The sequence below is a fragment of the Mycteria americana genome, chromosome 13 (assembly GCF_035582795.1).
Source record: "Mycteria americana isolate JAX WOST 10 ecotype Jacksonville Zoo and Gardens chromosome 13, USCA_MyAme_1.0, whole genome shotgun sequence".
Lineage (NCBI taxonomy): Eukaryota > Metazoa > Chordata > Aves > Ciconiiformes > Ciconiidae > Mycteria > Mycteria americana.
The window spans coordinates 9384110-9409868 of NC_134377.1; the positions used below are offsets into that span (position 1 = coordinate 9384110).

The window sequence follows — 25759 nt, forward strand, 5'->3', positions numbered from 1 at the left end:
TGTGGAAGAAGTTTGGAAGAAGGAGACTATAAAGTTGACCTATGTAATTGCCTCTGATGTCAAACTTTAAAGGGGTAGCTTGGCTTCTGGCTGATACTTAAATCTTAAGACTTGATGCACCTTACTACAGAACATACAGAAAGCAGGGAGAAAAACCATAAATCATCTTGATAGAAGTCTGCACGTTCAATATAGGGTTGCGATATCTCGATATCTGGGAAGCGCTCTAGGCAAAATAGGATTTTTTTGATAGAGATAATGTTCTTGAAGGTTCGTGTGATGCGAAGTAAATGCAAGTAGTAAATATACAATTTCCTGTTTAAAAGGCCATCAGCTGTTTGAAATATTATACTCAATTATTGTTAGAGAATTGCTGATACTGACTTTTTTATATCTTTCTTTATGATGTGTTAATATAGCAAACTTACTCTGAGTAACTCCACAAAAAAAATATCAGAATTGTTGCATTTTTACTATCCATCAAATACATAATAATAAAAAGCTTTAAAATTATTTCTTGTTGGCTTCTTAGAAAGCAGTAGCTGATACTTAATTTTCATAAGCTAAACTCTGTTCTTGCTTTGCAGAGCAAGCTCTGGTTTTCTTTGCGCTGCCTCTGGTGTCTATGCTGTAGTTCTGGCATTTTCAGATTTCATGGGCCTTATGTTAAAGTCCTCTTTTAAGTTCTTGTATTGACTGCTGAAATGGATCACTTTGCTTGAAAAACTGTTTTGTTGCAGGCCTTCCCCCCCAATCTCATTATATTACACAATTCATGTGCCAGTACAGCCAGGCTGGAAGAAATGGATTGTATGTTTTTTTTAACTACAACAGCCAATTTTAAGATCTAATTTAGCTTGCATCCCAGCAAAAAGTGCTGGAAATCAGCACATAAATATTTCCAGATCTGGAACACAGATGTTTCTGTGCTTATACTAAGCAAGTCAAGTAGATTTTGAAAAAGAAATCAAACCCCAGCTACTAGTAACTGGATTTACTAGTAAGCTGACAAGCGTGTATTGTATAGTCGGTTTGCTTTTGACGCTTGCTATTAGAAAAACGAAGTCCCACTGCTAAACATTTCTTTCAGCTTCAAACGCTACAGAGTGAAAATACCAACCTCAGAAGACAGGCCACAACCAATATATATCAGGTCCAAACTGGTTCTGAATACACAGACCCTACCACCAATTCTTCTTTAAAGCGGCGACCATCTGCACGGGGTAGCAGACCCATGTCCATGTATGAGACTGGATCAGGTCAGAAACCCTACCTCCCCATGGGAGAGGTCACATACCCAGAAGAAAGCATAACAAGACTGCAGCCTTTCCCTCCACATGTAAGTAAAACTGCTGATGCTTCTGCATTTCTTCTTATGTTCAGCTTTTCTGTCTATTCCAACTATGCTCATGTACCAAAGCTACTCAACTGTCTGCTTCAGAGTGAATTTGAACTGTAAGAATTGTTACTGTTTGCTGTATTAACATGTCTGCAGGAGCTTGATGTTTTGAAAAGTAAAAGCTATAACAATTCTGGAATATGTAAACTGGAGCTTTTGGCTTCTGCTCAGCTGTTTCTTTTAACCACAATATATATGCCAAATATCAATGTGTGGCTGTTTGAAAACCAGGAGGGGGGAAAAAATAGTATTCCAAGAAGGTAGGTAAAGTTCATGGATTTCTTTCTTGAGATATACAGGCATGGGCCGATTTGTGGAACTTCAGAATCACCTTTCAAAAATAAAATAAAATTGAAGCTAACTTTTTCATTAGGCCACCAATTTCTTATTCTGAGTTTGGAACTGGAGACTGAAGATGGTTTACATCTGTTAGTTGAACAAATTTTTCCAGTTTACTATTTTCCTGTATGATGTACTAATAGCGGAGAGCGAGTTCTGTATTAGCCACAAGGATTCTGCACTGACGTGTTCACACTTTAGATAAGTGACCCAAAACACACTAGAGCTTATTAAAGTTAATTTTTTTTATTGCATCTTTTTAGATTGCCCTGTGGGCAGGAATATGGGACAATATTTTTTAAGCACATACTTAACATTTGTGGATTTGTTTCAATATGTTTCCCTGTTGGTAGCATTATCTTGTATTTCCTTCCAGATAAACAATTAAGCCCTTTAAAACATATTTGGAAATTAATGGGTTTTTTGCCTGGCATGAGGGAGGACAAATGTTCCATGCACATTCCAAAGAAGGGAGTTGAGTGCACCAAGGAGTCAGTGCAGAAATTTGTATGCTGGGTTTTTTCCCCACCTTCTATTAATAAGAACTTCAAACTATGAAATCTGGATCATTTTAAATTATATTGGCATGATCATGTAAAGGCAGTTCTGGCAGGAAGAAATGTCAGAATTCTTTTGTATGTGGCAGTGTTTGCAAAACATGACAGCGCTTTGTGTAGGTCCTTCGGTCATTTGATTTGAAATTTGGATAGAAGTAGCGGTTCTGAAGCATTAGTTTGTTACGTGGAGTTAGTTAATTTGGTATTATGGTGAATGTATTTTTTTTTTTCTCTGTGGAATTCACCACCTCTGGAATATCAATATTGAAATTAACATGAAGTCTATTGTATTTTGAAATAATTAAGTCCACTCAGGCTTAGCCAAATTCTCAAAATCATTCTTGCTTTATGTCACCTCCATGGTTTTAAGAATGTTCCTTTATTTCAGTTAAGAATTTATTTGTGTTTTGTTTTTGGTTTTCCCGAGTGTTTTTCTCTTTCCCATTTTTAGATCGGGAGGAGTGCGTTTGTGACCTCCTCTTCATCTCTACCTTCCTTCCCCTCCACGCTTTCCTGGTCAAGGGATGAAAGCACACGAAGGGTTAAGTACCTTCCCAATTGGTCTTTTACCTGGAGGAGGTGGCAATCTCCCTAGAAGCCATTATGCCTCTGTCTTCTCCCCTTTTATGCTGACTAGCCTTCATGCTTGCATGAAGCAATATTTCATCACTTTCCGTTTCTTCTGCCACATGCTGCGGATACTTGCTTCTCTCTAACTTCACAACGGCTAAAATCTTTAGCATTTAACACCATGCACAGTTACTCCAGATCACTTGTTCAACTGCGTAACACTGAAAACTGCCAGAAAACAAGTTGGTTGCTGTTTGGAAAGTAATTTGGCAGGCACTTGCTGATATTTCATAAGCCAATATATAACTCTTCCTACTGACTAAAATGCACTGCATGAGGCATATGAAGCTCACTGGGTCCTAGCTATAAAGCCTGCTGTCTTTGGGGGCTGTCAGTTTGCACCAATCCACGTTGGTACTGATTGATCATTTATCTTACAGGTGTTCATTAGTTTGTTTGAAGTGGGTTCTTTAAGCATCCAAACAGATAGCCATTCATATTGCCCACCGATACCTTTAGCTAGCCTGCTTTCTGCTGCCCTTGATAGACAAAAGACTGAATGGCCATGGGAATTGTTTTTAGAAACACTCCTTTCAGGGCAAGATTAAAGACACTGAGAATGTATAAAGGAAGCTTATACTGGTGTTCATCAGGATCCACAAAACTTTGTTCTTAGGGTTTTTGTTAGCTATAGTACTGACTCTAGGAAAAAAATTGCAGTGTTACCAAGAAACATTAAATGCATTCTGTAAGCTCATGTTATTCTAAAGACACTGTCTTTGCTGTGGCCTCATACGTGAGCTATTAGCTATTTTAAGAAGCCTCGTCCAGCTTCTTAAACTTTTTTTAAACATTGTTCTCTTTTTTTTTTGTAGTGGGACACTTACATCTAGTCTTACTAAAATTCCTTTGCTAGAAGTGAGCATAAAATGCCACCTTGCAAAAGGACACATTTAGCAAGGCAAGCAGTTTGATAGACTAGTCTGTCCATGACAGCTTCTTTTTAGACTATGTTTTATTTGGGATTCTTGAACTAATTGCAAGTTACATATTCAAAAGAAGGGAAAAGGACATTGCACTTGCAGCTCTAGAATAACATCCATTTTTGGCTGTGCAGGGGCTGTGACTGAAGTTATGGGCTCTGAGCAGGTACAGTTTAACGTGTCACAGACTAATGAATGCTGAAGATGAACAACCCATAGCTTTTACGCTGCTGTGTGACCAGCCTGAGCTACCAGCTTGCACTGCTTGCAGAAAGTACCCTCCATCATCAGAATGAGTCAATTACATTTTGAGGTCTTGCTCTGACTAAACCTCTTTAACTTTGAAGCAAATATCAATACAAGGTCCTTTGGGCTGTTTTTAGATGTTTATGTGTCATTTCTTAGAAAATAATGAGTAGCTTATACCGATTTTGTTGTATCACATGTTCAAGATTGAGGCTTTGCTTATTTCTGTGTTAAAACAAGAGTTTCTGAGAGGAAACTTGAGAGAGAAGTATTTGTATTTCTTTGTAAGACTTAACTGATTTTTAAAAGATCTTCCAAGAAAAGTTCTCTCTTTTTGCTCTGCTTTTTCTGTGTGGTTTATATAATGAAATCAGTACCGTCTCATTCCGTTTCTTGGGCAAGCATTGCAGAGTCTCTAATCAAATTTTATTATATAATACTAAATTTTTCAAAAAACAAGTCTGTGGGTTTACATGTTGAATGGTCATACTCTGGCCTCTTCCTGCCAGGATAAAGAACCTGCTTTTTAAATTCTTGTGTCCCCATTTTATTTTGACTGTACAGTGTTTGGACATATCCATTGAGAAAATATGAGACTTGCAAGTAGGGCTAGATGATAAAATTTAGAAGGGAATATCCTGCTTGGTCAAATGCAAATCTGGGTTTGGCTGCAGCTGATACCAGTACTGTGTAGTACTAGAAACTTGCAGAGGTTTTGTTTGTTTGTTTTTATTGTACGCTGATTCTATACTATATTACTGATTCCATAATATCCTATTCTTGTAATTCATTGTTGTCATTTGTATTTCTGACCATAGCGTAGAGCTTTGCCACTAATCATATTGTTCCCCTGTATACGCCTGGGAGAGGGGAAAGGTCAGACCCTACATGTAATAGTTTCATATCTTCAAAATATGTGTCACTTTTACAATTGAGCTTTACTAGCTATCCTGAGTGGTGAGCGTTCAAAAAATGCTTGCTTTCTCCTTCTGTGCAGAGTAACTTTAAAATGGACGGAAAGTGTTCATAGTCCAGGTGCATCAGAGTTAAGAATTATTGTTTTTAACATTAGATGAGTGCTTAACAAACCTACTGGATCTTAACCAATGAAAACCAATTCCTACTCACACTTTTGGTCTGTCCTTGAGGTAGAAGTATTATTTCCTATGAGTATGGATCGGGGATGCAAACTGAAGGTGTCCCTTAGAGTCTAACACTTGAGATTACCTCATCTTGACTTCAGAGTTTCTATAAAGCTGGTTCTTCAGTGGAGATTGCGAAGGACCCTATTATGTGAGCAGTGTCTGTGACTAAGGCAGGAGCTGATGCAGAGGCTGATCTGTGTGTAGAGTGCGGCTGATGTGGCGTACTTGCAAATGGACGAGCTGTAGTAGGCAGTTCTGATGAGCTTTGCAATTTTTAAGACTAGAGTAGGCGGATGTGTGGTGATCCTGGGGCCTGGCCGAGGATGGGAGTGTACCTCAGAGGCTTCAAACTGCAAATTCATGTGAACTGCAGAGATCGGCCTGACAGTAGGTATTCATAGCATAAACCTCCAGGATGTTGTATCGCCTGGGCATAAAACACCCAGGAAGACTAAACCAGGTCAGAGAAGGGAGCCTAGCGCTCTATCTGAAAGTCTGCTTTGAATCTCTTGCTGACAGAGGGGGCTGTATGTTAGGATCTGCAGGGAGAACACTCTTGAGCTGTCATGGTACAAGTATGCTTATTTGTGTTAGCAGCCCTCTGAGAAGGTTTAAAAAAAACCAAAGTTGAAAAAGAGTTTAGGGAAAAAAATGAGCATGATCCTTGCCCACAGATTGGATGTCTTACTGCGGGGTGCAGAACTGGTCTGTATAGGAGTAGGCGGTGGTGAGTGTTCTGCCATCGCACCGGGGAGAAAGCGCATGTGCTCAGAGGCAGGGAATGGGTGGCACTCCGGTTCCTAGTGTGGACACAGTCACTGTGTGTCTCCCCAGGGAATGCCATGTGAAGGGGAGAGTGGGAAAATTCTGGGCCTCTAACTCTGTTTATGGCCTCCACCCTCTGGAGCAGCACTCTGCAGCTGGGCCTTCCCGTGCTCGGTCTGGCCTCCACTCTGCAGTGGGCCTCCCACGCTTGGTTCAGCCTCCAACTCTGTCTTCAGCCTTCCCTCTGCCATGGTCTTCCCACTCTAGGTTTCACCTCACCTTCCTTGTGTGCCTCCCAATCTACGTTTGGCCTGAGTCCAGAGTCACAGGCAGGCTCAGTTCACCCTCCACTCCATTGTGTGCCTTCCACTCAGCTGTGGGCCTTCACTCTGGGTTCGGCCTCTGCTGTGGATTTGGCCTCCAAGCTCATTTTGGTATCGTAGAATGGTTTGGGCTGGAAGGGACCTTAAAGATCATCTAGTTCCAACCTTCCTGCCATGGTGAGGGACACCTTCCACTAGGCCAGGTTGCTCAGAGCCCCATCCAGCCTAGCCTTGTATCCCACTCTTCATTCTCTACTCTGGGTTGGATCAGCCTCCCACTTTGCAGTGGGGCTCCCACGCTTGGTCCGGCCTCCACTTCTGTGTGTCCCTACAACACTCGGTCCGGCCTCTGCTTCTGTGTGTGCCTCCTGCCCTCATTTTGGCCTCCACTTTGCACAGGCCTACCACCCTGCTTTTGACACAAGTTCTTCAGTGGCCCTCTACTCTTGTGGCCACAGCTCTCACTGATTTGGCCTCCCAACCTTGTTTTGGGTCACCAATCTGCAACGGGCTTCAACTGTCCCTGTTTTGGCCTCCCACCCCTGTTTCAGCCTCCAATCTGCAATGGGCTCCAAGTCGTGTCGGTTTGGCTTCCTACGTGTCCTTTGGTCTTGCAGCCGCAGTTTGGCCTCCCCTCCACAACAGGCCTCCCACCATCATTTCAGTCTCCTGTCTTTATTTTGGCTTTCACACTGCAGTAGTCCTCAACCTTCGTTTTGGTCTCCCATTCTGTGGTGGGCTTCCCAGAGTCAGCTTCTGCTCTGTGGTCAGATGCCCATGCTTGATTTGGCCTCTCCTGTGTCATGGGCCTCCCACGCTTGGTCCAGCCTCCTACTCTGTCATGGGCCTTCCACACTTAGTTCAGCCTCCCACCTTGTGCTAGGCCTTGGTTCTTGTTTCAGCTTCCCATGCTTGGTTTGGTTTCCACTCAGTGTTCAGCCTCCAGTCTGCTGTGGGCCTCCTGCTCTTAGTCTGGCCTCTTTCTCCCTGGTGGTCCTGCCCTCTCCGTTTGGCCTCTGCTCCCCCGTGGGCCTCCCCCTCCATGTCCACATGGCAGTTTCAGTGGCAGGGGAAGGACGCTGTGCTGTGGCCGTCTGTCCCGCCCCGCAGCCCCACTGGGTGCCAGGGCAGAGCCCTGGCTTCAGGTCTGGTGGGGCTGTGCCGTGCCAGCAGGGCCTCAGGTATGAGCTGGCAGCAGGAGCCTGGCACAGGGTGAGGGGGCACACCGGGCTCCAGGGTAGCAGCTGGTGCAGGGGCTTTTGTGCTGAAGAGCAACCCCCCCCGTGTACGCAGGACGTGGCGCTAGCACAGCTCGGGGCTCTTCTTTTCTGCACAACACTGAAATAAATCCGTATTCGTTGCAGGCTTCGAAGCTGGAGAAGCAGAGCAGCGTGTCCGAGAGCGACTATGATAATCCCACTGCCCCTCTGGAGCTGGAGGAGACGGGGTAGGTGCCGTGATGCAGAGCTAACGGTGTGGTGACACAGAGCTAACGGCACAGCTCCGTGCTGTCGGAGGACAGGGAGTTGTGTAAGCAGCCAGTTCTGTCCTGCAGAGCCGACCTCTGCTTTGTTCCCTTGCAGGTCAGGCAGGAAGGGCCGGCAGAGGAGTGTCATTTGGCAGGGGGAGGGCTCCATTCCTGAAGATGCTGACACAGCCCCCAGCTCCAGTTTGCCCAGTACAGAAGATGTAATTCGGAAAACTGAGCAGATCACTAAGAATATTCAGGAGCTGCTGCGAGCAGCACAAGAGAACAAGCATGACAGGTAAGGTGTGAGTGCCGGAAAAGCTCAAGTTTGTGAGAAAATGAAGAAAATTCTTCAGGTGTCTGCAGAAGTACAGCCACCCCCCCGTGTTAATGCTGGAGATGCTGATTTCACACCTACAAAACGTGTAGATCCATGGTGTTTCCTGGTGCACTGGACATAGTGCCACGGGGTGAGCAGGGATGAGTGACCAGCACGGGCAGTGGGAACACACGCTCCCATCCAAAAAGCCAGCACAGTCTCCTGTGAGTCGGTTCTGGCTGCAGCACTGCCTGCTGCCTGCCACCTGCCTGCCCTGCCTTGCCCACAACTGGCACAGGGACGGGGAGCGCTGGGGAGCAAAGCACTTGGGAAGTCCTGCTGCAAAATGAGTGTTGTTTTAGATATAAATCAAACGTGTTGCAGAGAACTTGGCGTAAGTTTCTCTTGGATCTTCAGACCTCTGTGTCCTTAGGTGAGGACACCCTGCAGAAGTGTGATAGTAACACCAAGTCTTGTTTCAGGAAAAAATTGTGAAGGCAGGGAGAATTTGGCTTTCCTACTGAAATATTGGTACAGAAAATGTACCAGCAAAAGCTATTTTGAACTATTGGGTTTAGACCCAGACATAGCTGAGTAAGCAGGAGACTGTTCATCTGCACATCAGGTAGCATGCAGCTTCAGCTCCCTCGGGGGAACTTTGGCCCAACTGAATAATTAGTTTTTGGCATAGCCGTGAGCGAGTGAAAGTGATACTGTCCTTGACTGATCATCAGGTGGTGCTCCTGCACAGCTCTTTTGGAAGACTGTAAGTAAGAGTTACATCTTCCCAGGTATGAACATGTTTTAGGTCTGGAACAGCTTTTGTCTCCAGAAAATCTGAGCTTGCAGACTGGCAGGTCTTACATTCTGCCTCCTGTCCCAAGTTCTGTGCCCGTCTTTGCCTGTGAGAAGCGGCTGGTGACTTACGTTAAGCCCTCTCTTCCTGCCTTGCTGTGAGAAGTGCACAACAACGGGGCCACTTTTGTTCTGTGTTTTTTCCTTCTTGTACTTTTCTATTTTTAGAAGGGACAGCACGCGGCCTCTCCTTCTCACACTGAATGGCGAGTTCTAATGTGTTTGTGCTGAGCTCGTTGCCCTTGTCATAACCTTTTCCACTGCAATCCCTTGTTGCTTGTTTCTCTGAGATCATAATGAGAAGCAACAGTAAGAGAAGCTTTAAATGAGTTTGTTTTTTATGTATATCACAGTTTACAGTAGTTGAATTATATTTTTTAAAAAATCATTGAAAGAAACAATACAGCATACCTAGCTTTCTCTGTTAAATCGAATAGATTTTTAAACAACCTATTATGTTCTTTTTTGTTTTCTCTTCTGTACCATGCATGGAGTGGGGTGTTTGCCAGTACTTAAATGAGTATAATCTTGCAAAACACTGAACTATGAAGCTGCTGTTCTTTGTTTCCCTATTCCCTGGCTTTGTCTCAGTGGGCTGAGAACTGCACAGCCTGGGGCATGCAGGAGATGGAGTAGGCCTGTTCCACCGTTCTCTCCTTGCAATAGGGGAACGCTTCCTTAACACAATGAGATACTTAGGGATGTAATAATACATCTTCGAAGCTAGTGCTGGGAACGTTGTAGATAAAAATCACATGCTGCATAGATAATCGGAGAGTAATAAAATGATGCAAGAATATAATCTGTTAATGAAACACTTTCTTCCTTTTTTTTTTCTCGCTTTCTTCTGTTCCTTTTCCTGTGCTCAACTGGCCGAGTAGACCATTAGAGCGTGCGGGCATGCTCAAGCTCAGACATAGCCTCGGCTGCTTCAGCACACTGGTTCCCTGGGCTGAGAGAGCTCCCCTGCAGCCTCTGACCATCCAGCAGCCCGCTCCTGCCTCCTGGTACTCTGGCCTCTGTCCCTGCCTCCCAGGCACAGTGTCCTTTCTCTTTCTCTCTGCTGCCTCTTTCCCTCACGCACCATCTGCACAGGGGTCGTTGAAGGCTATGCATGAAATGCTTCAGATGGTAACGAAACTGCAGATGGCTAGTACAGAGAGTTACGAACCTGTGATATTACCCGTTCGGTCAAAGCTCCTGGCATTGATTTAATGGGGAACAGAATCACAGCCTGGAACTGTAATTGTCTCTAGTGTAAAAGATTCTCCTGTCTCTGTTCTGTTTATTGTCCATCGAGATAAATTATGACAACTAACAGCACAATGTGTGGTTGCTGCTTCTGTGCACTCTTGCAAAAGTAGCAGAAGTTTCACGGTTCCCAAGATGCAACATTCACACCTGACAGCTTAGGCCCTCAACTGTTCGTACAGCTGGCCTGTCAAATGAGATCATTTGTATCTTGAATCAATGAAAAAAGATATGTGTTTTTATAGTATCTTCCAACCTGACAAAAATATTGTTTAGTAATGCCTAAAATACAAACTAAATTTAAGTGAGATGTTCTTTAAAACAGAACTTCCCAAGTTCTAACCCCCGGTGTTATTGCCAGTGACAAATACCAGGACTGGAGGAAGAGGTTACCACAAGTTACTGCTAATGATGGATTCTTTTTTCTAAGCTGTCGCTACTTGAATATCTTCCTGATGTCTTACTGGAATGTGTGTAAACTCAACAAATGTGTCTGCTTATTTCATGAGCTTACAGTGAGTGTTTAGACTATAAAATAAAGTCGCTCCTCCAAGACACACTGTAAACTTTGCAGCTAACCTAGAGAACACATTATGAAATATGTGTCATTAATCTTGGTCTCTTTCATTCAAGTAATTCTTGGGGCTTTCTGTCCTTGTTAGTGGAGGGTTTAATCAGCAAACTGGCTTTTTAATGAGGTAAGGTGCTGTTCAGGGTGGCTTGCAGTGAGCAAATTAATTGTTAACTCAATAGCAGAATGGGAATGACAGTGAACTGGGAAGACTTTTCTCCACTTTTAGTTTATTTGGAAGAACTCATGTGATTTGAGACATACGGAAATACTCCTTTTTAAAGCAATTTTCCTGCATTGCCAAAATGACCCCAGTGTGTTGCTTCTTTCTCAGTGCATTTGCAAGTGACCTATTTTTGCACCTCTGGTATTGCAAGATGACTGCATAAATAATGACTGCAGGGGTTTGGGGTTTTGTTGTCTTTTTTTGCTTGAAAGGGCAATGATCTACCATAATCTACAGATGCTGAATATTTTTCTTGAATGCTGTTGCTTTGTGATTTTTGAGATTTTCTTGCTTAAGATTGAATCATGTTAACCAACTTATGCTAAAATCGAGTCTTTGAAGCATAAAAATGAGTCTTTTGAAATTAGACTTTTGACAGACCACACTAACACCGCACTTCACGGCAGCTTATGGTAAATAGTTTTAAGATCTATTTTGAACAGACCAATTTTCATCTGGTATATAAATCAGAAGTGAAATCTATGAGGACTAATGGAATCTGCATTTGTTTTATTAGCTAACTCAACAGAATTACTGAATATTTAGCCTATAACACACACTGTGAAAGTAGTTGGTAGTTTGGAGATGCATGTATTTGTAAGCTGCTGTATGAGAATTGTGCGTTGTCTGTTTACTGTGTATAAATTCATCCAAGAAGGCATCTTGGTGTTCTTAAGTTACCTTCATGTGATGTTTTACCTTTAGTTAAACTTTACCAAAAAAGCAAGGTATGAATTCTGTACTGGAAGTTTGGCATACCCCATTCTCAGTAGGTGTCTTAACCTTCCAGTTTGTGACATGAGAAAGGGGAAATACGTGCATGGTGCTGCATTCCTGGCTTCAGCTGATAATGAACTGATACAGGGGTGGAAATAAATCTTGGAATCAAGGTGTGTCCTTAGCGTGCATCTCTGCAGCAAACTAAAGCTTCCAGCCCAGCTGCTGACCCAGAGAGGCACATGTTTGTTAGAGAGATCGTTCAGAGTTTAGCTAAGAACCGATGGGTTAAAAGCTTACGGCAGTCAGACTTCAGGTCTTGCTGCCAAGAGTTTTGAATAAAACTCGGTTTTTTGAGTTTACTGGATTCTGGTAAGTTAGGTACAAAGTGCTTTTTTTAAAGGCTTCTACTTTGTAACTTACACATGGAAAAGAAGTGCAGGAAAATGGCACTGCTTCAGAGGTGTGCACAAGACAGTCCTATAAATATCAACACTTGGCTGTCAAATTATTTTTAAGAGTTTGGATAGCCAAAATTCAACTCTGAAGCATAAAATCAATTGAAACACCTTTGTGGTTTTTTTTTTTTAACTTTTCTTCAGAGATTACTGGATATTTTTAGCTGCTTAGATCCTTAGTAGTTTAAAAACTTTTCTTTCAGTAGTCTGGTTTTATAGTCTCTTGGCTTATGCAGAAAGAGCCCCTTCGAAACAAATGGATAGAGATTTCCCTAAAATGGCAGCAAGCTAAACTTACTCAGATCCCACATATGAAGTGTTTGGTTTAATCCGCTTTTGATCGTCAACACCGCACTGAGGAAAAAAAAGGTGCTTTTTTTCCAAAGCACCTCTGTATCACCGCATTCTGTTTAAATATTTTCAAGCTGCAGAATCTTACTTTACTTTGTGCCTGACTTAAATGAACCAGTTCGCTTGGGCATGCTCTCCCACACGTAACAATAACATGTCGATTGTGCATACACCACACAGAACAAGCTGAGCAATTTTCTGTACAATTTGGAGACAAATTCTAACATTTGAATAGCTGGGGGGGGGAGATTGGGAAATGCTAGTATATGAATTAATGCGCAGTTAACATTCATAGACACGTTTCCATAATTGCATACAAATTGAGACTTTTGCTGACAATGTTTTGTGCAATAGGTGCAGACAGTTATTCCTTCAAAAAAACTTCAATCAAAGAGTAATAAAAAATTAAGAAATAATTTTGTACTATTGGTTAAGTTCTTGCTTTTTCTGAAGTCACATAGTGATATACCAACTTGTGCTGCAGCGTGCCGGGGAATGCTGAGGAGACACTAGGAGTCACCCACCATATTGTGTGCTGCACTGCCTACTTCAGTTGCCTTCAGTGCAGCCTACAAAGGCTGAAAAAATATTTTTAGAATATGTATTGGGGATTTTGTTACTCAGTTGTTTTTAGAATAATAGCCACTGACTAGTGAAATTGAAGAGGAAAGGGAGTCTTTATATAATTGAATAATACATTGCATCTTTTTGCAGCTATATACCATGCTCCGAGAGAATACATGTGGCAGTAACAGAAATGGCAGCCTTGTTCCCAAAAGTAAGTACCTTTCAGCATTAAAATGGTTTTGGCTTCATTCCTTGTTAGCAGATTTCCCTTCAGTAAACGAAAACCAAAAGCTGAAGGTAGGGAGAAATGATTAGCTGTTTTTGTCAAATCTTGCATCTTTGTATTTATTAGCATGCCAATTGGGAAGGGCTAATTTGTGAATCCAGGCCTTAAATTTTACTCTTGAACTTAAAACTCTAAGAATTGCACGCATTTCCTCCAAAACTGGAGGCTACTTGCATCTAGCTTGAGGAGTCATGTGGTTATACGGGAATTTTGCTAGACTCGTCCCCCTCAAGGTTCCAGTTGAATGCCGTTGCCTGGATTTCTTACTTGGAGGTACGTTTAGATCTGTTATCCATCTATCAAAGCAATCTGTTTCTTCACAGCAAATTTCAGGGAGGGAAATCTCTGTGATTAAGTTTTTGTAAAGTCTTACCTACCCCTGTAAGACTGCAAAGAAAATTTCATGCTGTTGTGCATACCTGAATGGATTGTCTTGTACACGCTCTACCCAGATGTCAGCCAGGACACAGGCTGGGTAGCAGTAAATGGGCATTAGAAAATTTGTACGAGTAACTTCCAAAATGAGTGTGAAGCAGTATTCCGTGTGCTGCCTGGCAGCAGTTTGAAATGTCCCTGAGATGAGAGAGGAGAAATTCTGCGAACTTTTCATCTGCCCCTACCCCACATCTCTGCAGCGATGTCTTGTAACATCTCCAACAGCACAGAGAAGTCTGTGCAGAAAGCAGGGCCCTAGGAGCAGAAGTTTCTTATTAAAGAACACTTATGAACCACTACCGGCTAATTAAAAGCAATCCTACAACGGTTTTGTTGTTTTGTCAAGTTCAACTTCTACTTTCCTTTCCCAGAAACCCAAATCTGAACTGGTAAGGACTTCTTTGCGTCTGCTGACATCTAGTGCCTACAGACTCCAATCCGAGTGCAAAAAAACCCTTCCTGTGGAGACGTGCCCTACGACGGACATCCAGCTGGTCACACAGCAAGTTATCCAGTGTGCCTACGACATCGCCAAGGCTGCTAAACAGCTGGTTACCATCACAACCAAAGAGAACAACAACTGAGTCACACTTGGCTTTTTAGTCTTGTTTTTTAAAGGTTGAATTTCAAATATAGGTGTGGAACTATTCAAATTTTTATGAGAAAAAACTAAAGGGGCAAGAAACTTTTTTTTAAAACTCAGTATTATTTTTGCATGTTTTCTAACAATTTTATGATTAATTTAACCCACTGCCTTATTTTGTGCCTGTGTTGCCAGTTTAGTTACAGATAATAGCATGTTGCAAATAGCTGTTGAGCCATTATCACGTACCAGCGTTGTATCAAGCTCTTGCTAGATGTTTCCTTGGGGCCACGTTCTGCTTTCAGATCTTGCCTGCAAAACTCCCACTGAAGTCAGCTGCACGTATCAGAGGGCAGAATCTCGCCTCTGCTCTGTCCGTCCTGGAGCCTCATGTGCCGTGATGCCGCTGACTGAGAAACCTGCAGCGAAATGGGCTCTGAAGGCTCCAGGACCGTAACTGCTACCCAGCGGGAAGAAGGCTGTAGTCCTGATAGCGGAGTACAAGCCGAGTATTATCTGTTCCCATATCGACTGTTGTGCAATAATATGTTTTTAGTCTGCTAAAACAATAGTAGTTGTGGGCATCTGAGCTTATTACATGTAACTATACGAGGTCATTGTCACTTTATCTGTTTTGGAAGGAATTTGAAACTTAATAGTTATTTCTTTTAGTTGTCACTATGCCATTAATATATATGTTTGATGTTACTTTAGGGCATTAGTGGTTAAAATATTATCCTTTGTTTTTGATTTAACAATTCATTCTTAAGTTTCCTGCAGAATTTTACTGTCATCTTCAAGGCACCATCTTGTTTGCAGCAGCATTGCTCAGTAACTCAAGATGCAATTTCACTAAGGATTTCAGTGATAATTAAAAAACAACAAAGGAAGTTAGAAGAGTACCAGTGCAAAAGCAGCTGTGTCTGCCATAGCATATAACCTTTGTACCTCAACATATCCAAATGTGAAAAGATTTCTGATATCTAGTAAGTTTTATGCAAATCTTTCAAAATTTTACAAGCTACATATGGAGTAACCCAAGCTAGGCTGCCTGTTAGAAAGGTGGGTGGGTGACAAATGTCAATGTGTGTTTTGGGTTTTTTCATTCACATAACACTTCACAAAACTGTGTCAATCCATGCTTTCAAAAACAAGAGTTCTTTGGGAATCTAAATTCCATGGGGGAAAAAACATCACTAACTTTTGCCCCTGTGTGTATCCTGTTTGGAAGCGTGTTGTCATTTTCAAGGAGCTGGACGTGGCAGTTCAGCTGGCAGCCACTTAAAAGTGGTTGTTTAGTTAAGAGCAAAGTTACGGAACTGCAGCGGCTGTCAGGTGGCAGCAGCTGATGTGAACATTTAGCCAGTTTTCACAGAAACATTTGAGTCAGAAATGGCTGTTCCCCAAACAGGTCTGCAGTATGCCATCTGCCAAAATCATGGACTCTTCAAGGCTTTCTGGTGAAAAACTGCCATATTTAGGTGAACAAATGAACTAAAGTTCAGTGGTTGGTTCCTTTTCAAATTATACTGTGTTTGTATGTGTATATATAAACACTAAGTGCCCTGACACTGTTGGATTCTTCTATGTTGTAATTAGCTCCCTTTTTAAAGTAGTACAAGTTTGAGGGAGGGAAGGAATGGAGAGTAGATGACAACCCAGTAAATTAATGTTCTTCATTGTGGGGGTTTTATTTCCTTTCTGCACTTCTGAATTCCAGAACTGTCTCTAAACTCACAGGCATGCAGCCAGGCTGGGATTAGAACTGCAGAAGACATTTGTAAAACCTACTTCAAAATTATGCTACTGGCAGTTATATACACTGCTAATCTTCTAGGAACTTTTCCTTAAATTGGCATCATTGAAAGGCAGCAGATGGTATTTTTAAATCTCTCAGGACACCATTGTATGCTTTTCTTTAACATATCTTACCTGATTTCCAAAGCAGGGTAACACTGAGTTATGTTGTAAGTTATCAGTTGTTAAAACAAAACAAAACCAACAGATGCTTTGATAACTGCTACGCTCACTCCATATTTTCTAAAATCAAGCATTTTGCTTGTTGGAAGACCTAGCTATGAAAATGTGGCCAACCTGTAATTGATTTCCCATTCTGTCACTTGAAACTGCATTTCTGGTCAACGCTCCCACCTCTGAACAAAGGTTTGTTCTAGGCTGGTTATGGTCACACTGTGTCATCGATCCAGAACCATGGTGACTGTCATGCAAGACAGGTAACTTTCTGACAGTCTCAGTAAAACAGAAAGGGTCTGAACACATGCTGGTGTGCTACATCAGCTCTTTTCACAAACAGGCAGAGTGGTTCAAAACCAACGGTGGAGCTAAAGAGTAGTACGTAGATCAGCCCTCCAGTCATACAGCGCTGCGGGTCAGAAGATTTGTAATACCTGACATCATAACAATGGTGGCTTTTTCCTTTATGATTACATCTCCTCTTTTTCCCCTGTAAACAAACTTGCTCTTTCTTTACAAAATGCTGCATAGGAAAGTAAAAATTTGCCTTTTTCCAAGACTTGTATTTATCAGTGTCATTCTGTCTGTACAATATTTTGACTTAATCTTTTGTTTACTGTATTACTATAAAATGCTAAAACCCTTTCAGTGTGCAAAATTATTTGGGGTTATTTGACTGCTGGTTCTTTAAAGAAAAGATCTTGAAAAAGTTCCTCTAGCTGAGTAAAGGCCGCAGTGCTGAAATGGCACCCATCTTTGTAACGGCTCCTCAGGTACTGGGACAGGCTCTGAACACACCACAGCAGCTGAAGTGCACGGACTGATTTTAAGCTGCAGGAATAGCAGCAAGGAATCAAGTGCAATAATCAGCTAAAACTCCCCTCCCCTCCTGTTGTTTCAGCAGTGTGCTCACATAAAGAAACCACCAGTTGTTCAGGTTGCAGTTATTCATCATTTATGAAACAAACAAAAAAAAGAATGAAGTCTTCAGGACCTTCTGGAGAGGAACTGGACATGTTAGGAATTACTGCTGCAGCACACGTTACCTATTGTACTGATTTGCAGTGCGTTACAAATTAACTCCTAAAAGCCAGCTTAGGCTCTAGGCACGTCCTGCTTCTCAGCAGTGGGAGCCTGATGCTTAAACAGCAAACGCAGCACGTAGTGCTTTACAGTTCCCGTTCCACGGTGGGCACAGGTTCTCTCATGGTTTAGGTCCAAAGGGGCCGTTTATGTGCTGTGTTGCCCCGTGTAGCGGGTACTGAAATACATCATCACCACTCCTGAACATGGAGTAAGTGGAGCAGTTCAGTCCTCCAAGGATGCTCACACCTCTGTGCTCTTCAAGGCAGTAGGAATTTGCTCTTGTGTTCAGCTGGGCCACAGCTAAGTATTTTCAGAAATCTACCGAGTTGAGTCTCGGTATCATTGTAGGCTATTCCAAAGCCACCATTATTTCAGGAGTTCCTTGATCCTTCGAAGTTTTCTTTCTGTAGTCTGCAACTGCATTTACTGCTTGTTCCTTGGGTGCAAAGGACAAGAATCCTCAGGTCCATGCTGCTTTTGGGTAACTGTAGAGCTAAGAGGGTCAAAACAAAGATGGTAACTACTTCAGGGGCTCTAGAATTAATGTTCTGCACACGTGCTATTCAGCATGCAAAGGTACTTTGGAGAGTACAGAACATCCTCCAAGAAAAAGCATCAGTTAGGTTTAAGAGTTGATAGTTTAAGGCAGTAACACCTTCTTCCAGCTTTGTCTAATAAATTGACAGAGGCGAGTTACTCTGCAGAGTAGCTCATAGTTTAGTACGAAAAATACAATCTGCTGGGCACATGGTTTAGGTAGGGTTACTCAAATTCAGCTTAGTTCTTAGAGCTAGGCAAAGCACGACAGAAGACGGAAAGACCTTGAACAGCTGAGATGCATTGTACCAACTGCCTTAATGCAGCGGATAATGCTGAAAATAATTAGAATAACATTTAAGGCAGTAGCAACAAGTCTGCCTCAAAAATTATTTAAAAAGTGGGACCTAAAGCCTCAGTATCAGCAAAAGAAAAGCAATTGATAAGAGAGAACTGTAGACCTCTGTTAGAAATAGCACCGGGGAAGGAACAGGCCCGGTGTTCTGCCCTGGCACTGCGTGGCAACTAAGGTGCCAATTAGAAACGACGAGAATTCTGCGTGCGTGATGCCATCGCCCTCCCCGACAGGCTCGCGTGTCAGGGTGACCCGTATGTACAGGCTTCCCCACGCCACCGCTACGTACCCTGCTGCGATACCCTTGCTCAGCCATGCGCTTGGCCTCCTGCCGCGCTAACTCCTCGCAGCGCTGCCGGGCTGATCTCTCCTCTTCTTCCTCCTCCCTCTGGCGCTGCTGCTCCTCCCATTCTTGTGAGCGGCGCTCTGTCAGCTGGGCACAGAGAGGACAGGGCTGTTACGACTGGGCACCTTTGACAGCTGGGTGTGTCTGGAAAGCACCCTGTACCTGTGCCTCCAACTCCTGCCTGCGGGCTGTCTTCAGTTCCTTCTCCTGCTCCTTCTCTCGCCTAGTCAGTTCTTTTGCCTCTTCAAGTTCTTTAATCAGCTGCTCTCGATACTTTATAGACTCTTCTTGGGCTCGTCTGTTTAACTCCATCTTCTCTTGGATCTGGCGCTGCCTGCCTGCAAGGACCTTTGTGAAGTGAGAGGATTAAGGGAGAAGATAAGTCAGGAAAGGGGCCAGCCTTAGAAGCAGAACTGGGGAAATCTCAGTGCAGACAGTTAAACAGTTCTCAGAAAGTGTAGTGGAGAAGCAGAAAAATTCTGCCTTGAGTACTGAAGGCTGTAACTCTCTGGAGGGTGGAGGGTCACAGCTGGAACGATGGCTTCATCGAACCAAGAGAGACACCTCATCAAAAAAGGTCATCACCTCATTCATCAGGCGATCTCTGGCCGCCTTCTCTCTTTCCCATTCTTCTTCCCTCTTCTCCCACAATTTTTTAGCTTCTTCTCTAAAGGAGAGAGGAATAATTACCTCTAAAGTTACTACTTACAGTTAAAAAAACTATATACTCCATGGGCATAGACAAGCTACCCTGTGCTTTAGAGGAGCACTCAGGTTTCTCTTCACGTTTGTTCTCAGGCAGCTAGCGTGTCTGCCCCCCCATGCCTATTTCAGAGAACCGCCTGATCTCCCTGTTACTGAACAGCGGGAGGTAACACGCTGAAGGAAATGCTGGCCTGCAGCAGGACTTCTTGTATGCGCTGATCTGCCCGGCGCACAGAAGGGCCTCGGGAGGAAGCTTGCCTCTTAACAAGGGTACTACTTCACAGGGTGGGTGGGTAGTTAAGGGCATTGCTGGAAAAGCTGAAGATTTTTTAAATCTTCCCTCTGCAACAAAAGCTTTAACTAAACCTTGATGGTAGCACGCACCGTCCTGTCACCAGTGAAGATGCTCTCTCAGCTGGGGAGAGCGTAAGTTGAACCTGAACGAGGAACCTGAGGCAGCTTGTATCTACAAGCTCCGAGATACAAAAGGAAACAACATGCAGGTTTTGGGGTCACTTGGACTAAACCCCTCCACATCAGTAATGCAGAATCATTGAAAGTTAGTTACAAAGTACTTACAACTAAAAGGTAATTCTTCCTGTCTCTGTCTTACTACCTTTTTTTGTTATTAAAGCTCTGGCACTAGAGCTAATGTAACAGAAATTATGGACTAGGCGTTGGGCCGAAGTAATTGAAAAACAACCACAGACTTTGATTCTGTCCTGGCAGAAAAGCTTCGTGTCTCTACGTACTGGCATGCTGACTGCCTAGCATGGCACTAGCACATGGAATGAAGGGGCAGAGCTCACTTCTGCTGCAGTGCTTCTAGAACTGCAAGGCCAACCAGACACCGCTTTCTAACGTCCACTTTCAAAGCCTATTAAATAAACACGAATGGAGCTCCACCAACCAGGCAGGAACGTTCAGCACATACGGTCTCTTTAGATGATGTTCAGAGGTAGGCAGGCTCACCTAAAAATAGTCTGCAGCTCTGCCTCCCTCTCCTTTTCTAACTGGAGCTGTTCCTCAATGACCTGTTTCATCCAGGCAACATCTGCAATGGCTCGTTCTCGTCGCGCGGACTGGCGGCGCTGATCCTCATCTTCTTTCTCGAGGAGGGCTGATAAGATTTGCCTGTCTATCTCCTTCAGAAAAAACACAAGATTAACAACTATCCAACAGCTTCCAGCCTGCGTGCAGGGCTACTCTCTGCAAGTTATTGGTGACATAGTGTCAAGGGTGTGCTCAGGAAGACACTCAGTCTGCTGGCTTCCCCATGATCTTTTTGCTCCAGCCCTGTTCACAAGCTGGAAGGGGCTTCCAAACTAATTATCTGTAGGCATCAGAGGCAGACACATAAATAAAATACAAAGAACAAGTTTCTGCAGCACACAGTATAACGTATAAATCAAGGGGTACTTTCTCTTACCAGCTCCTCTTGTATCTGCTGAGCTCGTCTCTTTAACTGAGCATTACACTGATGCCTCAAAAAGCGACTGAAGGAGAAAAAAAAAAAAAAGAAAACATTCAAACTGACTCTAAAGCTCTATGTTATTGTACACCAGCACTCAAGGTACAAGGTACACCTGTGACAATGTAACTTACAGGCAACAGAGGTACCCGCTACTGCTAACATGAACAAAAAGAAGTAACGGCACCAATGCATTTGCTCATTGGCTGCTCTGGGCACTTCCATCAAAACCCAAATATTTACAACCCACCGCTGCTATCTGAAATATCTCCTCGTGCTGCAAGTGCTATTGCGGACATAGGAACAGATTCTATCCAAGCCCTGCTGAAACAAGCTTCACTTGATCTCATACCCAAGCTCTTTCTTCTTCCGGTGCTCTTCCATTTGTTTCCTTTCTTCTTCCAAGTTCTCCAGCTCCCACTGCTGCTTTAATAAATTCTCTTGTTCTTTTTTCAGCTTTGTTGCCTAAAAGGAAAAAGCAACCACCAAGAAAGAGTACATCAGAGAGCTCAGACATCCCAGAGAGAGCGTTTGTACCAGAGCTTGCACCCCGTTCTGCTCCTCTGCAAGCAGTCAAAATCCTCACTGCAGCAAGTATTCCACATTAATGTAATTTGTGGCTCAGTGGCTCACAGCTCAAGAGACACTGTGAGAAGCCCCAGATGAAAAAGCCTTTGAACCGAACCGGTCACACTTAGAAGTTTCTATAAATCTTTTTCTCATCCGGTGCAGCACAAAAGGGTGCTCACATTTCAAGAGGAGCAAACAAAAGCTACCGGAGTGCAGTTAATATGCCAGTGTTCACGGGAGAAGTCTACATTACTAACAGAAATTATGTCACAACTAGCTTTGTTCCAGATTTAATCTAGTGGAAACCTGGAGGGAAGAGGTCAGGTCAGTGTTGCTGTATTGCCAAGCGAAACAATGAATTGCCTTCTTGAATAAGGAGAAACTAAAGATTACCTCTGTCTCCTGTAATTTCAGTTCTTCTATTTGTTGAAGCAACGCCTCTGCTTGCTTCTTCTCTTCCAGCCGACGCTTCTCTTCCTCTTGTTTCATTCTTTCCAGCGCTTCCCTTCGTGCACTTTCACATTCATTTTCATAACGTTTTTTCTCTTCAAGTTCAGTTGCTTCTTGCTTTCCAAGCCAAAAGAAAGCATGGCATTTAAGGTTAGGCTAACACAAAGAAACAGCCTCTGGCTCAGGAAATCCACAAATCAAATTATTGCAAGCTGACACGTATTGGGAAAATATGGAACAAAATACACTAGGAAGGAACACAAGGACAAAGCCAAACTATCTGCAGATCACTGCCTGAAAATGGTTCTCAGTCTATACACATCCTTCGCAGGACCCTGCACAGGTCTGATGCTAAGCACAGGCAGTCTTAAAAATACACTCAGCTTCTCCTATTGCAACTATAACAGATTATTGTTTTAGTTAACTCTGAAATCTGTATTTGAAGGCCTTTATTATTCTCTCACATCAAAATCACTGTATTCCCATATCTAGTATGTGTGTATTCAAATACTGAGCTCTTGCAGCTTTGCACTGCTCTGCACTGCAGCTTGCTGTTACTTAGACGAGCACCCAGTGCCACGCTGAATCCCGCAACAGATCCGCTCAGCAGATAGCACTGGATTTTCTAGGAAACGGGTTGTGCGTACTCGTTAGACAGGAACGATGGCTCTCCATTAAAAGCATCCTTCCTGTTAGCAGCTCCTGTCGTTCTGCAGACACCAGAACTCCCCATCGCTACAGGAACAAGCACAGCAACCTCAGTCATTATTTGGTTCAAGACTGCTGTGAGAAAAACAAACAGCCAACTCCTATTCCTTCCGCATCCGAGCCGTGTCCACACAGGAAGGCAAGCTGTCTGCCAGCCGGGTCAAAAGGCACATAGCATCACACCTCCACCTGCTTGTGCGTTTCAGGAGTCTGCCCTAGAGACTGGTAACACCAGGGCCACCCCAGCGTACCTTGGTTTTTTGCATTAGCTGATCACCCCAAGCCTCTACCACGTGCTTCCTGTGCAGCTCTGACTCCACCTGCAGACGACAACAGATGCCATTAGTGCCAGAGGCTCTCCTGTCCCCCAGGATCTAGACAGACCCTCTGGAGCTCCTCCTGGCCCAGCTGTAGCCCTGAAGTCCCAGCAGGATCTGCCTCTGTAGAGGTGGGCTCGTTTGGGTGTCCTCGGTGCCCTCCAGGTCACAAGCTGAAGGTCAACCTCACGTGCCAGTTCTGGGAAACACCAGAGTGACGCTGAAACCAGAGCTGTGGCGGCTAGAGCAGCAGGTCAGTGGAATAAAGAGTAAGGAAGCGCCAAGGACATGGCAGGTACAGCTTTAAAAAGCACCCGAGATATTTACATCACAGGCACTGCAAATCTGCTCTCAGAGTCACAACAGGTTTCTGGTTGTTTTTGAAAAATACCAGCTTTGAGGGGACTTCTTACAGTTAAGCCATTTTCTTCTTTGCTTTTTGCTTATCAGAATTGCTGTGATTCAAGATGAATGACAACAGTAGATACATGATGACATTCAAGTTAAAAACTGGTTAATAAACACAAGGCAGCAGGGACTAAAAAGAAAGTAACATCACCTCCCGGAGCTCAGCGTTGTTTTTCTTCCAGCGCTCATACAGCAGCTGCTCAGCAACCTGGAAACACGAGAGCTGGGTTACATTCTTACAGAAGAATTCGAGATACCAAACTCTCCCGAGGCAGCCATGAGTTAAGCGCACCAAGTGCTGAAAAACGTGGCACGGGGCACTCCTGCCGAGCCCCCAGCAACCGCGACCTGCACATCTAAAGGAAGGGAGCGGCCTTGCCCGCCCGGTCGCTGGGAGAGCTGTACGAGCGCTCCTCCGCCCGCGGGGGCGAGGACCGAGCCCCCGGCTGCGAGGCCTCTCCCGAGAGCCGGGGGCCGCGGGGGGCCCCGCCGCTCCCCTCACCTTCCTCCTCCGCTCCTCCCGGCCGGCTCGCAGCTCCTCGCTCCGCTGCCGCATCCCGACGGCCTCCGACCCGCGGCCCCGCCGCAGCTCCCGCAGCTCCGCCGCCAGCGCCTCCCGCTCCTCGCCGAGCAGCCGCCGCAGCCGCGACCGCCGCTCCTCCAGCCGCGCCGCCGCCTCCTCCGCCTCCCGCCGCACCGCCGCCGGGCTGCGACACACCCGGACCTGTCAGGGGAGAGCGCCCGCCGGCCCCGGCCTCCCCGGGCCCGGCCCCAGCCTCCCCGCCCGGCCTCCCCGGGCCCGGCCCGTACCTGGGCGTGAGGGCGCGCGGCGCGCTCCACCGCGCCTGTCGGGAGCAGCAAATAGCGGCCCGGGCGAAGGAGCGGCTGGCCCGCTCCCACTGCTGCCGGCTGCGCGCCTCCAGCTCCCGCCGCCGCTCGGCGGCCCAGCGCTCCGGGGCCCGGCCCCGCGCCGCCCGCCGCAGCGCCATCGCCCGCCGCCCCGCACCAACGGCCGCCGCCCGGCGCCATGGCAACGCTACGGGCGCCGCCGAGGGACACGCCGGGCCGGGCTTCGCGGGAAGGGAGGGGCGGCCGCTCCCCGCCGGCTCACACCGACCCGGCCCGGGGACCCCGCTCCTGCCACCGCCCCCGCGGTTCCTCCGTGCCCCGTCCGAGCCCGGGCGCTCGCCGGGCGTGAAGAAGCGGATCGCTGAGCTGGGCGGCGGGGCGGTTTGAGCGGGGCGGGCAGGTGGGCTGGTGCCAGCGCAGGCGCTCGCTGTGCCGCAAAACCCTGCACCGGGTTGAAGCTGCCAGCGGCTCGAGCGTTTATCGCGCTGTAAATATTGCGGGTGGGTTAAAGGTTTCTGTTTCTGCCAGCCTCGGCCGCCACGCCAGCCCGGCACTGCCTGCATGGGCTCGGCCTGCACCCAGCCCCGACCGGGCCGGCCTCTGGCTGACCTGGGACGTGCCGAGCACCCAGGGACGGGGTCCGGCCACCGGCTCGGCAGAGGCGGCAGCCGGCGGCCCCCTGCGTGTGCCAGTGCTGGTGACAGGCGGCTCCTGGCTGCGGCCTTGTGCCAGCACCCTCCCTGCGAGCCAGCGATCGGTATCGCCCCACGACCTGTTTTTCCAGAATAGCCGGTCAAAACACCGGATGCGGGACCCTGTCACCGGTCGATGCCCGCCCCACGGCCGCGGGTACGTGGCCGAGCCTCCCTCCGCAGCCGCCCCCTCTCCCCGCACCGCCACGGCCCCCATCTCCCTCCCGCTGCGGGGGGTGAGCTCACCCGCCCTGGACGGAGCTCGGTGTCACCTTCCACCGCCGGCCCGTCGCAGAGGTGTTGAAATCAATCGCTCCCCCGTTAGGGTTCGGGTTCGGTTTCCCGGCGTGGGCCGGGCCGCGCTGACTGAACCATCTGCTCCCTATGAAACATTTATCTCCCCTAAATAATTAACAACGACCAGCCTGGAACAGTGCACCTGGCCAGGGGAGGAACGGCCGGTGCGGGGCCGAGACGGGGGGGCCACGGCGGGGGATACTCCGATTTCGCCCCCGCTACGGGGGCAGGGCCCGCGGGTGCCCGTGCAGCCCTGAGCGGACCGGGGCCGAGCCGCGCTGCCCCGAGGCTGCAGCGGGGGATGAAGCGGGGCGGGCTGAGCAGCGAGGCGAGGCCCGGCAGGCCGGGGTGGGCAGTGTGGCCTCCTCCGGCGCCCAAACCGGCCCTCGCAGCCGCCCGGGCCCGGGCTACGGGGCTGGGGGAAACACCGGCCCCGGGGCTGAGGGGGCTCTGAGGGGAGCACAGCCCCGCCCCTCGCCGCTGGCCCCGCCCCTCGCCGCTGGCCCCGCCCCTCGCCGCTGGCCCCGCCCCTCGCCGCTGGCCCCGCCCCGCCGCACCTCGAGGCCGGCACCCTCGTCCT

General features: G+C 46.1%; 2 protein-coding genes across 6 annotated transcripts in view; one reads left to right on the plus strand and one right to left on the minus strand.

The window, feature by feature from the left end:
• Positions 1–17032, plus strand: part of GIT2 (GIT ArfGAP 2) — a 36047-nt gene extending 19015 nt beyond the window's left edge. For 2 of the 4 annotated variants that reach the window (XM_075515759.1, XM_075515760.1), the window contains exons 15-20: positions 1091–1339; positions 2747–2836; positions 7692–7774; positions 7911–8093; positions 13258–13321; positions 14203–17032. In XM_075515759.1, coding sequence (XP_075371874.1) covers positions 1091–1339; positions 2747–2836; positions 7692–7774; positions 7911–8093; positions 13258–13321; positions 14203–14415 — 882 coding nt within the window. In that variant the 3' untranslated portion in view covers positions 14416–17032. The remainder of the gene's footprint in view (positions 1–1090; positions 1340–2746; positions 2837–7691; positions 7775–7910; positions 8094–13257; positions 13322–14202) is intronic. The other 2 variants (XM_075515761.1, XM_075515762.1) reach the window with 2 other exon arrangements.
• Positions 17033–17325: 293 nt separating this feature from the next.
• TCHP (trichoplein keratin filament binding) lies at positions 17326–24962 on the minus strand. 2 transcript variants are annotated; one of them, XM_075515764.1, is made up of 12 exons: positions 24152–24905; positions 23844–24048; positions 23493–23549; positions 22868–22936; positions 21852–22025; positions 21241–21353; positions 20847–20913; positions 20390–20562; positions 19298–19379; positions 18875–19060; positions 18656–18799; positions 17326–17967 (listed from the first exon to the last, which is right to left on the minus strand). In XM_075515764.1, the coding sequence occupies exons 1-12, from the start codon at positions 24751–24753 to the stop codon at positions 17935–17937; spliced, it is 1905 nt and encodes a 634-aa protein (XP_075371879.1). In that variant the 5' UTR covers positions 24754–24905; the 3' UTR covers positions 17326–17934. The 2 variants fall into 2 exon arrangements, with proteins under 2 accessions (XP_075371879.1, XP_075371878.1); XM_075515763.1 differs by lacking the exon at positions 22868–22936 and having other exon boundaries at positions 24152–24962.
• Positions 24963–25759: the final 797 nt, after the last annotated feature.